A 16,770-nucleotide genomic window follows, 5' to 3' on the forward strand; every position below is an offset into this window, starting at 1 on the left:
GTATGTTACCTGGGTGGAGCTGGTGGCTACCGAGATGCAGTCAATAAAGCTGTGTCTTCGAGTGAAAAATGCAACTATCTGCTGCCAGCGTGAAGGTTCTGGCTCAGCTTGCAGTTCATCTGATGAGCCCTTTTTTGCCCAGTGTTTTTGCTTTGGGCCTACTGAGCCATGGCTAGAGCTAGTATTGCCTCCTCGACTGGCGCGAGAGTACAGAAGTGTGTTGTTCCCGAAAATGTAATTCATCTCTGCAGCCCTGCAGGTGGTTGCCAAGCAGTCTTACTTCTCTACCAGCTGCTGAGTGGTGAATGATCGGTAAAAACTGCAGCTAGAATTACAGCAGCATCACTTGTAGATCAGGGAAAATAAAAACCTTGAGAAAGGATGCTCATTTTCTCTGTAATTTCTTCCCATGAAAGAGCTTGCATCTTTCCTCTGTACCTGTTGTTAGCTGTATGAGGGCTGAGTTTATATTTGCAGGCAAAAAAGACGGCATAAGGTAGATTTCTTTCTCATGATTATTTTTTCACCAGCGTCTGCAGGAACCAAAAGCTGTTCTTTTGTTAGCTGATAACTAGACGGACTGAAATCCAGGAAGTGAGCTCGATTAGCAGGTAAAGAAGGATGTTTTAAACACTGGACTACCAAGACCCTTTGGGGCTGCCGGATTTAATGCACTGGGTGGAGAAACCCTGGATTACCAAGTTCAATCACAGTCTGAAGTAAAATCCAATGGCATCTTCACTGCTTAAATAAATTATAAATATGAACTGAATTTAAAAATACAAGAAGATTCTCTCTGCCAATACTTCTAATTGTTTAAAACAATTTTACTAAAGGAGTCTTTTTCATTCAGATATAAATTTCTACATCGGGAAGGCACTTACATTAAATAGCACTAAGGTTTTAAAAGGTATCATCTACATTAAACTCTGAGGATCTAATGACACAGAGAAATCCATTTGGAATGTAACCTGATCATTTTATGTAATATATTGGTCTTAAGTGCTTTGATTAATTGAGTTTGATGACAGAAACAGAATAATTAGCAAAATAAGTATTTGGCTTCTCGTATTTTTGTGATAAAAAAGCATTGTTATCAGCCATCATCCCTCTCATATATGTTATAAACATTATCAAGTTATGAATTTGTAAAAATACAAAAAGAAAGGTTAAATTTTTTATTTTATAGCCAATAAAACATACTTTTTCTAATACTACATAAATAATACTCTGGTTCACAAAATAACACTGTTTGTTAAATAGATACTTTCTAACATCTAATATCTAGGTCTGTATTTCTCCACACAGCAGTCCATTCTCAGAATCACCTAGGATGCTTGTTAAAAAAAAAAAAAATGCAGACTGGTATCCTCTCCCTATCAGAATTTTTAGGGGTATGGGAGATCTGAGAATTTTCACTTTTAAATAGCCCCCTAAATAAGCACCCTCAAGTTTGAGAACCACAAACTCCTAAATCTGTCCGCTTAATACCATGCTATATTAGTATATAACACAATATATTGCCATTATAAACAATATGTGAATAAAAATGCTACTTCAAAATTTACTAGTAGTTGAGTAATTCAGTTTTAAAGTTGCTATAACTGTATCAATATTCCCAACCTCAGCCATGAATATTTTTTTTTCAGATGCAGATCTACAAAATATTGCTTACTTTTGCTTACCAGCACCAACTAAATGCAGCCTACTGAAATGTAGCATTGGCAAACCACAACCTCTAGGTCTACTTCAAATCCTGATTTGGCAAGAAAAGATGCAAACACTGTCTCTATGATTCCACCTCTAAGATACAAACACATGCCCCCAAAGGGTTGAGAGTCATGTGGGACTGCTGGAAGTAATATGTTCTGTGACAGATTATAGCAAAGTTTGCTTTCTCCCAAGGACTCCAACAAACAGTTGCTGGCAGTTTTATGGCCATACACAGATTGGTCTTATCTATTCGGGGGTAGGGGAACACAGCAAACACTAAGGGTAGACAAAGAACTAAGAATACTCTCTAAAGAAAAAAAAAACCTAAAAATAAAAAATCTTACCATGGACCAGGTACTGATCAGTGTGGTTTATACAAATGTTCTAGTAATTAGCTGTGTGCTCAGACAAGTGAGACTCTTTGTGACCACATGGACTATAGCCTGCCAGGCTCCTCTTGTCCATGGAATTTTTCAGGCAAGAATACTGGAGTGGATTGCCATTTTCTTTCTCCAGGGGATCTTCCCAATCTCCAGGGATCAAACTTGTGTCTCTTGTGTCTCCTGCACTGGCAGGCAGATTCTTTACCACTAGCACCCCCTGGAAGCCCAATTAGTGTGGTTTATACAAATGCTCTAGTAATTGGTTTGGCCCCTAAATGTGTGTCTATGATGGAAAACTAGGGTGGAAACCTAGATCTTATATAGATTCTGTTACCCTGGATTGGTAAAGATGAGGATATTGAAAACAAATGTTGAATGCAAATATCCTACCCAAGATGAAAACAGTATCAACACACACAGTCATTCGTATACAATAATTTCTTATGCTAGTTAGCTTTTAATTGTTCCCAATCAATTAAATCAGATTACTCCATCCCATACACGGGATGAGAAATACTTCTCAATATATAAATTTCCTATGCAAATCCAATGACATTAAAAAAAAAAATCTTTGAGTTTTGAGACAGGTTTCTTCATGAAAATGTCCCATTACCTAGCTACAGAAATTTACGATCATCTCATCGATTGCCCATAGTCAACACCCGCACACAAAACCATGGATGTACCTAACTCACAATTGGTTTCATACAATCTAATTGGGAAGCAGAAGGCACCTAAGTCCTCACTGATCTCTGCTTTAAAATAATCCAAGCCATGTGGCAAAGCTGAAAGATACTCTATTCCATTAAAACAAATTTTTAATTATAGAACTTAAAAAGTCTATTTAAAATAGTATACTTTAAAAAATACCACACAATGTTTAAATCACCGAAGAGAACACTATTAAGATTTTAATATGATATATGAAGAATTAACATTTTATTTTTGCAGTCAAATTTTCTACTACTGAGCTATACTCCACACCTAATATTCTTCTTTTCTGTATAGCTTAATCTTTCTTTTTCAAAGAACAATATTATCTACAGAAGAACTCTAAACAAGAGGAGGAGGCTTCCCAGATGGCGTAGTGGTAAAAAATCCACCTGCCAACGCAGGAAAGTTTGACCTCCGGGTTGGGAAAATCCCCTGGAGGAGGAAATGGCAACCCACTCCAGTATTCTTGCATGGAAAATTCCATGGACAGAGGAGCCTAGAGGGCTAGTCCATAGGGTTGCAAAGAGTTGGGAGACAACTCAATGTGCATGCGCGCATGCACACACACACACACACACAATAGCAGAAAGCATAATTAAACAAAGTATATCCATTTAGTGGATTTTTACATACTTAATGATCATAAAAAATTTATGACTATGAGAAATGTTTATTTTATAACATTATACGGAAGTAAAGACAGTTCAAAAATTTATACAGGATAGGCCCTCAATTACTTGTATACATTTCCAAACTTGGAAATAAACCCAGAAGACTTTAAGATATAGTAACAAAGGCAATGATTAAATAATCTTGGTGAAAATTTTTGAAAGGTTGAAGGATGAGAGGAAAAACAATACTGAAACTCTAAAATACCAGAAAAAAAAATTAAGTGACCACAAAGTCAACAATACTATAAATGCAACGTAACATTTTCCTTACCTTTTTATCTTTATAATATGGCTTACTAAATTTTAAAACATGCAGCTGTGCTAAGTTAAGAAAAGATTAAACTAAGAAGTTTGATAACAGAATTTTTATTTACCTGATCATTTATACACAAATTCCTTCTGTATGAGCGCCATCTAGTGGTCATATTGTATGCAAACTGCTCAACTTAGTACATCAGAGTCATCCAAGAAAGATAAAATTCAACAGTATTTTAAGATGCTCTGAGTTGTGAAAACAAAGTTGATTTCAAAAAGTACTCAGTATGTACTCAAAGTGGGACAGATTCTATTCCTGTAGCCTTTAGTTCAAAAGGCACATGTTTGCTTACATCCATTCTTCTGCTACCCCTGTTTCTCACAGTATTAAAAAAACTACCAACTGCTGCTGGTGAGTATTAGTACTACTGAATTAAATGCTTCCAGGCTAGAAGATATATTTATTTAAAATAATTATCTGTTCACATACCCTGTTCTGTCTTCAATTTCAAGTCCCTCAACTACATTTACTTTGCACATAAAAAATAATTTTCCTTGTCACTGAAGACAAAGTCAAAACATGAACTCTTTTATTTATCCAATGACCACTGTAACATCTTATACTAAGCCATCTCACCCTTGTCACTCCATCTAGATTTGATCTGTTCAATTTACAGTTCTGGCCATTTTTCCTAACAGGTCATTTTCAGTTTAAAGAATCTTAAACATTGTTCTTATCATATTCATCATATGACTATATTTCAGTTCAGTTCAGGTCAGTTCAGTCCAGACACTCAGTTGTGTCCGACTCTTTGCGACCCCATGAATTGCAGCACACCAGGCCTCCCTGTCCATCACCAACTCTGGAGTTCACGCAAACTCAAGTCCATCGAGTCAGTGATGCCATCCACCCATCTCATCCTCTTTCGTCCCCTTCTCCTCCTGTCCCCAATCCCTCCCAGCATCATAGTCTTTTCCAACGAGTCAACTCTTCACATGACTATATTTAGAACTGTTTAAAATCAACCTTAAAGATTCTCATATACCACAAAAATCTACCCACTATGTTCATATCCTTCAGGTTAGGATTTTTCAACATTATGTTGCCAACTTCTTTCTTGAAACTGTTTAGCACTGGCAAGAAACTTCCCTTTTAGAGTCCTAAATCACAACTACTTTTTAAAAATAATCACTTTTTTTTTGGCTGCACCAAATGGCATTTTAGTTTCCCAAGCAGGGATTTAAACCAGTGCCACCTGCAGTGCACGCATTCTAAACCACTGGACTGCCAGGAAAGTCCAAATCATACTTTTATATTTTATGCTAATAACAGAATTAAGTAACTTTCAATCACTATCTTATTTCATTCATTACTTCAGTAAAGAGAATCCGCATTAGCACTACAACACCTTGACAGATTATTTCACAGCACGTTTCATGGTGGCAAAACCTTCAGAGGGCCACTCATAAGCTCAGGATCAAGGTCTTTCTTACCTTGTCCTCAATTTCCTAACAACCATCCTAAACATCAGCTACAGTTCATGAACTTTACTGCATTTTTACAGTTTCCTCAGACAATCACCCTCCCACGGTACTTATTTTCTCCAGTAACTGTCTTCTCTGAATTGGCATCTTGTACACATCCTTCAGCACTTGTCCAAATGTCACCTTTCTTTTTTAGAATACTTCAAGAATTTAATTTCTCTCTTTTTCATGTTACATCATACCATGTTATAATATCTCTCCATAAAAAATACCAATCATTAAAGTTTAACAAACTTACCAGCACAGATGTTTAATAAATGCTAAATGTATGTTATTTAATAAACAAAATTAATATTCTAACAGTTGATTTTTAAAGCAATCTTATTTTTCTATTAACATTCATAAGAATTGTGAACAACAAAAGCAGCGTCTAATTTACATTCTACTCAGCAAATCACTACTATTCAAAGGTAACTTTTCAAATTAAAAAAATAATAATTCATATACTGAGCTCTATGTATAGTAGAGTGTTATTTGCTTCATTCCAATCACAATACTATAAAAGTGGAGAAGCTCTTTATATTAGTTAAAAAAAAAAGACTGCTAATCTGGTAATCTTATATATATTTTAAATAAAATATACTTCATTATTAAGCTTCCTAAAATATTTGCAGCTATTTGTAAAAATTTTAAAAAATTAAAACTTGCCTTATGTCAAAATAAGGCTGTTTTTTAAAAACTTGGTTTTCTAACACAAAGTAACCTTAACCATTTTGCTATTATACTACCCCAGTTCTATGCTCCCTCCTCAAATTTTAATCTATGCATGAGACAGAGAAGCAGGAAGAAATACCCCAAATGGTACAGTTATAATAATTCTTAAATTACAAATGTATCAGAAAATAGTCTCTCAAAAATCCAGTCTATCAAAATTTCTGACCCAGTAATTTGACTTCTGGAAAACCATTCTAAGAAAACGACCTAACATACTTTAGATGCCCCAAAGATGATTCACTGCAGCCTTCTTTATGAAACCTAGTAAAAATGGAAACAACAAATAGTGAACACCAGAAGTGTTCATCAAATCAAAGTACAAATATACTATGTAATATTATGTATCAGATTTTTTTTTAATTTAACATGAGAAAATGTGTAAAACAAGTTTATAATAGGAAAAAAACCTGTCATTAAAAACAGTAAGATGTAAAGTATTACTTACAAACAGGTTAAAGAGAAGTTAGATAATTTCTTCTACTGGTAAAGAAAATCCTTATCAGTTCCCAGATATAAATCAAGAGAGCCAGCAAGAAAAACAGAGAATACAATGATGATATCCCATTTCTCTACCTAACTGCACCAGAAGTTTTTCACCAGAATAGTCTCTAACTATTGCAGAGACTGATGCTGTTAATATCTTCTACAAGAAAACAAAATGAGAAACAGCAAGATAATGGCATATAAGGACTGATAGATTCAGCTGCTTTCCGATGAGACCAGTTGAATTATTACCATAGTACACTAAGATGCTTTGAGGCTAGTACTTTCTTGATTTTAACCAAAATTTGTCAAAGATTTGCATACAAATACTCAAACTGCCACTTCACTATGGCAATAGTATAACACCAGCAAACTGTAAGATGTAAGCCAATTTCAGAAAAGATAAAATATAAAAAAGGTGTGGTTTATAACTAATAATAAAGGAAATTTTAAGCTCCATAACATACTTCTTTAAATAAACCTGTCAAACTTTTCATACTGTTCATGGTGTTCTCAAGGCAAGAATACTGAAGTGGTTTGCCATTCCCTTCTCCAGTGGACCACATTTTGTCAGAACTCTCCACCATGACCTGTCCGTCTTGGGTGGCCCTACACACAGCATGGCTGTGTGGACAAGGCTGTCCATTGAGTTGGACAAGGCTGTGGTCCATGTCATCAGTTTGGTTAGTTTTGTGGTTGTGATTGTGGTTTTCATTCTGTCTGCCCTCTGATGAGTAAGGATAAGAGGCTTATGGAAGCTTCCTGATGGGAGATATTGACTGTGGGGGAAACTGGATCTCGTTCTGATTACTTTGCTGACAAAGTTTGTCTAGTCAAAGCTATGGTTTTTCCAGTAGTCATATGGATGTGACAGCTGGACCATAAAGAAGGCTTAGTGCCAAAGAATTAATGCTTTTAAACTGGGGTGTTGGACTCTTGAGAGTCCCTTGGACTACAAGGAGATCCAACAGTCAATCCTAAAAGGAAATCAGTCCTGAATATTCATTGGAAGGACTGCCGCTGAAGCTGAAGCTTCGATACTTTGACCACCTGATGTGAAGAAATGACTGATTGGAAAAGACCCTTATGCTGGGAAAGACTGAAGGCGGGAGGAGAAGGGGACGACAGAGGATGAATGGTTGGATGGCATCACCGATTCGATGGACATGAGTTTGAGCAAGCTCCGGGAGCTGGTGATGGATAGGGAGGCCTGGAGTGCTGCAGTCCATGGGGTTGCAAAGAGTCGGACACAACTGAGCAACTGAACTGAACTGAACTGTCAAACTTGTCTTTAAAAAGCCCAGAAGAGGGGAAATGCGATGAGAGATATAATCCTTTATCATTTAATAACTACTGCAAAGTACAAAAGCATTTTTAAAGCAGATACCAAAAGAATAAGGCAAAACTGACTTAGTTCTCTTATGGTAAGAATTTCAGGAGAAAAGGAGTCAAATTAAGGAAGCAAGTGAGAGAAAATCTTTAAAAAAGTAATAACATTTTCTCTTTCAATAACTGTAAATACTTAGTCTCACTGCAGAGTGAGGGTTAAATTAAGAGATGTCAGAAATTTACTTTAAAACACTTTAAGACAGACAGTAAAGATGTGTATGGTGGTTCAAATAGGCTAAGTTCTAGGGCAGTGTTTCTCAACAGTGGTTATCTACCAGAAACACCTAGAGAACTGTCATAAATCTCCAAAGCCAGACTCTATCCCAGAACAATTAAATCATAATCTCAGAGATATAAATTTTAAAACTTTTTAAAGTGATTTCAATGTTCAGCCACAGCTGAGAACCATTACTTAATGGACAGTCAGTTGTCCTAATCAAGAATTCACATTCCTAGACCAGTCAGCTAACATTTAAGTATAAAGTAAATGGCTTCTGTAGGAATTTTGTTATCTTTGATCAACACCAAAAGCTCCCCAAATATAATGAATGAAGTGGGCTTTCACTGCTGAAATTCATTATACTTCATTTATATGGGTTGGCTGAATTAAAGACACAATCCACTCATGTACAAGGGAAAGAAAAGTCTCTGAAGAGGCTTAGAGCCTTAGGGATGGTACCTTAGGTTTAATCCCCAAGATGTTTAGAAATTCTATGTAACAAAATCTTGGTCTCTGGAATATTGTTTTATTTGCCGAGAGTGAGCATTTTATGCAACAACAGAAAGTTGAGGCTTCATCATATTTAAAGAGGCTAAGGACTTCCCTGGAGGTCCAGTGGCTAAGACTCTACGCGTCCACTGCAGGGGAACTGGGTTCAATCCCCCCTGGTCAGGGAACTAGATCCTACATGCCACAACTAAGATCCAGCCCAGCAAATAAATAAAATTTTTTAAAAGAGGCTATATATAATACTTTATGCTACCTGGCTCATTATCTGTTTAAATGTCTGCTTATATGAGAATCTGCATCCCTACAGAAGTAACTATCAAACACCTACAAAAAAACTGAGAGCTTGAGTGTGTCCAAACTGACTTTGGACAATTTTTAACAATTATAATCACCAAAAATCCAAAATATTAGAAACAAGAATCATACATACCTTGGAGGGATTTTCAACTAAAGAAATAGGTTTTATAAATTCAGTCAAGAGAAAATAGGCATAGGCTGATAAGAACAGCATAGAAAGCAAGGAGTGCTTAAAATTCGTCTTCTAAGGTTCTTTCGTTGTTCAAAATGAGAGTAAATTTATTGTTTAAATTTCTGTAAGTGAAACATGTATATTAAAGCTTCTAAAACAATTTCTAGAATGACCATTAAAGGAAAAGAAACAGAAAAACTTCTAAGCTAGTTAGAAGGAAAAATGGAAAGGAAAAAATAAAATTGAAAAGAAGATATAATAGGAACTTCCCAGATGGTGCAGTGGTAAGGAATCCACCTGCCAGTGAAAGAGACACAGGAGATGGGTTCAATCCCTGGGTTGGGAAGATTCCCTGGAACAGGAAATGGCAACCTACTCCAGTATTCTTGCCTGGAAAATTCCATGGACAGAGGAGACTGACTGACTACAGTCCATAAGGTTGCAAAGAGTCAGACATGACTGAGCATGCATGCAATGCAATTAAAATACTTTTAAACAACTCATGGGGCAAAGAAAAATCACAATGGCAATAAAAAGCTTGAATGATGATAAACATTGCATATTAAACCTGTAGGTTACAGATAAAGTGCTATTTAAAGGAAAATTTACAAATTCAAATAGCATTAGAAAAAGCTGATAACGTAATAAGCAACCAAACTGAGAAGCTAGGGGGGAAAAAAACCAAAAAGAATAAACTCATGGAAAGTAGGAAAAAATAAAATAATATTGGTAAGAGGAGAAAGGGAAATAAATAGAAGGAAAACTGTCTCTGCCAACTGATTTTTTCCCCCTGTGTAACTTTACTTTCATTTATCCTTCCAGGAGAAGATCAGACTGCCTCCGTCAAACACAATCTTTGATTGATATGGAGCATGTGTACATTTACATATGTACATTTATACTTATATATGTACATAAGCTGGAGAAGGCAGTGGCACCCCACTCCAGGACTCTTGCCTGGAAAATCCCGTGGACGGAGAAGCCTGGTAGGCTGCAGTCCATGGGTCGCTAAGAGTCGGACAAGACTGAGCGACTTCACTTTCACTTTTCACTTTCAGGCATTGGAGAAGGAAATGGCAACCCACTCCAGTGTTCTTGCCTGGAGAATCCCAGGGATGGGGGAGCCTGGTGGGCTGCCCTCTCTGGGGTCGCACAGAGTCGGACACGACTGAAGTGACTTAGCAGCAGCAGCATGTACATAAGCATGTGTGTGTGTATATATATATGTGTATGTGTATATGAAAGGGGGCGGGTGTGGCAGTACATGGGGGAGGAGCACAGGAGAAGATTTCTTTTAAAAGACATGTTCTTATTTACTTATTTAGGTATACAGTTGATCTACAATGTTGTATTAATCACTGCTGTACAACAAAGTACTTCAGTTATACATATATATACATTTTTTTTCATATATACATTTTTAATGCTCTTTCCATTATGGTTTATCATAGGATAAACCATATAGTTTATCATAGTAGATAAACAGATAGTTTTATAGACAGATAGTATCATAGGATACTGAATATAGTTCTCTGTGCTATACAGGAGGACCTTTTTGTTTATCCATTCTATATATAAAAGCTTTCATCTCCTAGTCCCAACGTTCTAATCCATCCCTCCTCCAACCCCCTTCCCCTTGGCAACCATCAGTCTGTTTTCTAGTAAAATACATGGTTCTCTGAAAGTGACCCTTCTTTGGCAAAAATAATCAAGGGGGGAAAAAGGTATAAATCAATGATACTAGGAATGAAAAAGGGGCTACACCTAAATATGCTGTAGACAAAAAAGAAATAGGATGTTGAGAATATTTCAAAGTAAATATGAAATGGACAAATACCTAGAAAAATTATTAACTAAAAATCTTAGTGATACTATATAAACTTTTTAACCAGTAATATGAAATCATCCCTCAAAGAGAATTACAAAAGCCACTTTAAGGTCTACTAGTAGGAAATGATTCTTATTTAAAATACATACAACTAACAAAGGATTAGAATCTAGAATATATAGTGAACTTGTACAAATCAGTAAAAGGAAAAATCCAATACAAAAATGAAAAAAATTCTTGAGAAGGTATGTCACAGAATAGGAAATCTAAATGATCAGTATTATCAAATAGTACAATGAATACTAAAATCACAGTAAGATGCTACTTCAAATCCAAAACAATGGCAAAAAAAAAAAAATATGAGACTATAGATCAATTTAAACTGTTACATACTGCTGTTGAAAATATAAATCATACAACCAGTTGGAAAAATAATCTGGTGTTATCTGTAAAGATGTTATATATAACCTACAATTTTAACCGCATTTTTAACACTAGTAATAATCTGAAAATAACAGCTATCAAAAGTAAGGTAAATTATAGTATATTCATAAAAAGAAAACTCTAGGGCAGTGAAAATAATGAATTTTGAGAATATAATGTTGAGCAAAAAATGTAAGTTGAGATTACACATAGTATAATTCCAATTATATAAAACAAAAGCAGGCAAAAGAAACAATATACTGATTAGAAATCTAAACATGTGAAACCAGGATGGTGGTTATTTCTGAGGGGAGAAACAAGGTGATGGTGTCAGGTAAAGCCACATATTGGACTTCAAAGATACCATTAAGCTCTTTTTCTGAACCTACTAATTTAGTTTTTTACAAGTTTAAAAATATTTCATTGTGGGTATTTGAAATATAATACCTATTTCCTTCATGAGAACTCTTAGGCTTCAAGATCGTATCAATGAATAAAATTTATTTATAAAATACAGTTTTTAAGTATCTTTAGAATGCTAATAAATAACATGAAATTTCTTACAACTATAAAAACCAGAAACTAAGGTCAGAAAATCATACATTAAAGAACAGTTCTCTCTAAGCATGTGTGACATTAATAACGAAAGTAACAAATAATTCATAGCAACAAAATTAAGTTATTATCTTACCTTTACTGGTGAAATATGAGAGTGAGAAACAAATCCATGGACGTTTTCAATTTCTGACAGGTTCTTCTCTGAGACATGAACCAATTCTGGACCTATCACCTCATTAGTGATTTGTGGAGAAATGTGCTCTTGAGGAGGTGTATCTTCATCCTGATACCGGTATTTCTGTAAAACACAAAATATTATTAAATATGAGAAAGCTCTAAAAAGCAACATGAATTCAATTCAAATCATGATTTTCATAACTACCCAAATAATAATATTTAGCTACATGAAAAGTGTATTTTATGGTTTAACACAGAAAGTCTGAGAGACATGGTTCTCCATTTTAAAGTCATGCCAATATTTTAATAAAGTTATCTGATTATTAAAAACAATTCACAATCTGGGAAGATGGCAGAATAAGAAACACCAGCAATCTGTTGCTTCCACCTAAGTAATGGCTGCACAGGCATAATCTGTCTGATATAATTTTGCCAATCTCGAGTCTGCTGAAGGCTTGCAACATCAGGGGAAAACTTGGATGTATATTGTGTTTAATTTGGATCAGTTTTACCACCTCTGTTCAACATGGTACTGGAAGATGTAGCCAGAACAATAAGGCAAGAAGAAGAAATAAAAGGCATCAAGTTGGAAAGGAAGAAGCAGTATTATCTCTGTCTTCTATCAATAAAGACTCAGCAAAAAAGCTGTCAGAACTACTGAATACAGCAAAGCAATGGGACAGTGTTTTATATCCTACAAAAGTTGACACACAAAAATCAGCTGCATTTCTATTAACTATCAGTTGTATTTCTATATACATACAATCTGAAAACTAAGAAAACAATTCTATTTACAATAGCATTAAAAAAACAGGAATGAATTCAACCAACAAGGTAAAAGACTTGGGCCATGAAAACTACAAAATATTGATAAACAAAATTAAAGACAACATAAATAAATGGAAACACATCCTGCATTCATAGGTTGAAGATTTAATATTGGTAAGATGTCAATACTACTTAAAGCAATACTGCAAATTTAACCCAATTCCTATCAAAACCCCAATGACATTTTTAATGGAAATTAAAAAACCCATCCTAAAATTCATTTGGATCTAAAGGGATTCAAATAGCCAAAATAACCATGAAAAAAAAGACTAAAGATGAAAGGCTCATTCTTTCTCATTTCAAACTTACTACAAAGTTACAGTAATCGAAACAGTTTGTTACTGGCATGAAGAGAGACATATGGACCAATGGAATGAAGCAGAATTCAGAAAAAGACCCTCACACACACATTATTTTTCACAGGGTGCCAAGACCATTCAGTAGTGAAAGACAATCTTTTCAACAAGTGGTGCTGCAAAAATCACATACTGACACATAAAAGGATGAAGTTGAACCCTTATGAAATACTATACACAAAAATTAACTCAAGGTGGATCAAGGGCATAAATGTAAGACTTAAAAGAATAAAACTGTTAGAGGAAAAACTTTAAGATATTGCATTTGGCTATGAATTTTTGGCTATGACACCAAAGGCAGAAGTAACAAAAGAGAAAAACAGATGAATTTGATTTCATAAAATTGACAAGTTTTTGTGTATCAAATGACTCTATCCAGAGACTAAAAAGAAATGGGAGAAAATATTTACCAATGATATACCTGATAAGGGATTAATGTCCAGAATACATAGAAAACTTCCAAAATTCAACAAAAACAATTCAATTAAAAAATGGGCAAAGAACTCCAAAAAAGATATACAAAGAGCCAGTAAGCACATGAAAAGATGCTCAACATCACTATCATTTGAGAAATGCAAATCAGAACTATGAGGTACCACCTGACAATCATTGGAATAGCTACTACTAAAAAACAGCCAAGGTACTACTGTATAACACAGAGAAATATATGAAATATATTTAATATTCTATGACAAACCATAATGGAAAAGAATGAAAAGAATATATATATATATAAAAGAAAGGATGTATATTTGTAACTGAATCACTTTGCTGTACAGCAGTAATTAACACAACATTGTAAATCAACTATAGTTCAATAAAAGAATTATTTTTTAAAAAAGACTGGTTTAAAAAAAAACCAGAAAACAAACATTGGTAAGGATGTAGAGAAATCAGAACGCTTTGCACTACTGGTATAAATGTAAAACAGTATAGCCACCGTAGAAAATAGTACGGTGGTTCCTAAAAAAATTGAAAATATGATTACCATATGACCCAAGAATTCCAATTCTGAGCATATAACCAAAAGAACTGAAAGCACGGTCTTGAAGAGAGAGTTCTACACCAGTGTTTACAGCAGCATCATTCACAGTAACTAAAACATGGAAAAAACCCAAGGATCTACCAATGGATGGATGGATAAGCAAAATGAGGTATATATACACAATGGAATATTTTTCAGCCCTAACGAAGGAAATTCTGTAATATGTTACAACATGGATGAACCTTGTAGACATTATGCTAGTGAAATAAACCAGTCACAAAAAAGACAAATACTGTATGACTCCACTTACATGAGGTACTTAAAGTGGTCAAAATCATAAAGACAGAAAATAGAATGGTGGTTGTCATGGGCTGGTGGGAGGAGAAAATTCTGAGTTACTGTTCAACAGGCATAGAATTTCAGTTTCACTAGATTAAAAGTTATGAGAATGGATGGTGGTTATGGTTGTTCAACAACGTAGACGCATTTAATACCATTGAACTGCAAACTCAAAAATGGTTAAGGTGGTAAATCTCATATGTATTTTTACCACAATAAAAAATAACTACAAATAAGACTTCAAAGCTAGGTGAAAAAGAAAACTGAACGTTAATTTGTCCATTTTTTTAACCCAATGTTAGCTGAACACTGTATCTCTAAAGATATATGTAAGTGAAGTCAACATACAAAGCCAAAGTCAGCTAATTTAGTCTGGTCTTCTTATCCAATTAACTTGTACCAAAAAAAAACAAAACAAACAAAAAACAAAAACAAATGAAAAAACTCAGCCTTTTCAAATTCTAACTGAAAATTATTTATTAGATAGCAATACTTTTACTTATAAAAAAATCTTAGCCTCTTTCTCTCTCATGTGTACACGCACACATTCTATTTTTTAAAACATTAACATAATTTTAAGAAAACCAAATCTACCTCATACCATACACAGCAGTAAAAGAAATCATAATTATAGGAATGGGAAGAAAATAAAAGTGTATGTTTTTCATCCCAGGCTGGGAATCTGTAAACACATACACAAAACCAAAAGAAACTTAGCTACCCATCCCCAAATTAAACACACATATAAAGAAATTACAAACAAGGCACAAAAGAAAACAAATGTTTAAAACAATAAACAGAAAAAAAAAAAACAACAACAAACAGGATTATTAGCCCTACAGGCTGGCTCTTATAAATCATGGGGGGGTAGAATATGAGTCAACAAACATAATAAAGGGATACTCACAAAAGACATACAATTGGGTCTGTAAACTTAAAGGAAAACATGCTCATCTTTTTTAGGAAGTAAAAATTACAATGCCAACATTCAGAGAAATGGGCTTCCTGGTAGAGGTCTTTTCCTGGTGGACAATCTGGAAAAATGTTTCAAAAGTCCTGAAAATATTTCTACTTCTCTAGTAATTATACTTCCAGGAACTACTCTTAGAAGAAACAGCACTAGTGAGGAATAAAAATATTTGTGGTATACTGACAAACATATATACTGTAAAATATATATTTAAAAACTTAACTATGAATTTGACCACTGAAAGTTACTACACAACTTCCAGCATCACTTTTTAAACTATATCCTTCTGTGAAATGGTACAATCACACAGAAAACAACCACCATCAACATCAACAAAAGAAATCAACAGGATATAAGCAATCTATTTTTACATGTAGACTTTAATTTTTTTCAAAACCACTGAAAAGAATTTACTAACTTTGTCCTGAGTAAGATTAAAGTTAACACAGACATACTTACAAAACTTAACAGTTTATATGCTCAAATTAGTGAAAGCAAAATTAAACATTTCTATACCTTAACAATATGCCAGCAAATTTGGAAAACTCAGCAGTGGTCACAGGACTGGAAAAGGTCAGTTTTCATTCCAATCCCAAAGAAAGGCAATGCCAAAGAATGCTCAAACTACCGCACAATTGCACTCATCGCACACGCTAGTAAAGTAATGCTCAAAATTCTTCAAGCCAGGCTTCAGCAATATATGAACCGTGAACTTCCTGATGTTCAAGCCGGTTTTAGAAAAGGCAGAGGAACCAGAGATCAAATTGCCAACATCCGCCGGATCATGGACAAAGCAAGAGAGTTCCAGAAAAACATCTATTTCTGCTTTATTGACTATGCCAAAGCCTTTGACTGTGTGGATCACAGTAAACTGGGGAAAAGTCTGAAAGAGGTGGGAATATCAGACCACCTGACCTGCCTCTTGAGAAATCTGTATGCAGGTCAGGAAGCAACACTTAGAACTGGACATGGAACAACAGACTGGTTCCAAATAGGAAAAGGAGTATGTCAAGGCTGTATATTGTCACCCTGTTTATTTAACTTATATGCAGAGTACATCATGGTAAACACTGGACTGGAAGAAACACAAGCTGGAATCAAGACTGCTGGGAGAAATATCAATAACCTCAGATATGCACATGACACCACCCTTATGGCAGAAAGTGAAGAGGAACTAAAAAGCCTCTTGATGAAAGTGAAAGTGGAGAGTGAAAAAGTGGGCTTAAAGCTCAACATTCAG

At 34.8% G+C, this 16,770-nt stretch overlaps 1 protein-coding gene across 6 annotated transcripts in view; it reads right to left on the reverse strand.

Annotated features, from left to right (window-relative positions):
- Window positions 1-16,770, reverse strand: part of DLG1 (discs, large homolog 1 (Drosophila)) — a 275,289-nt gene that overhangs the window by 169,065 nt on the left and 89,454 nt on the right. For all 6 annotated transcript variants that reach the window (XM_010834376.1, XM_010834377.1, XM_010834380.1 and 3 more), the window contains exon 5: window positions 12,009-12,173. In XM_010834376.1, coding sequence (XP_010832678.1) covers window positions 12,009-12,173 — 165 coding nt within the window. The remainder of the gene's footprint in view (window positions 1-12,008; window positions 12,174-16,770) is intronic.

The sequence above is a fragment of the Bison bison genome, unplaced genomic scaffold, assembly GCF_000754665.1.
Source record: "Bison bison bison isolate TAMUID 2011002044 unplaced genomic scaffold, Bison_UMD1.0 scf7180017864032, whole genome shotgun sequence".
In the NCBI taxonomy this organism is placed as follows: domain Eukaryota; kingdom Metazoa; phylum Chordata; class Mammalia; order Artiodactyla; family Bovidae; genus Bison; species Bison bison.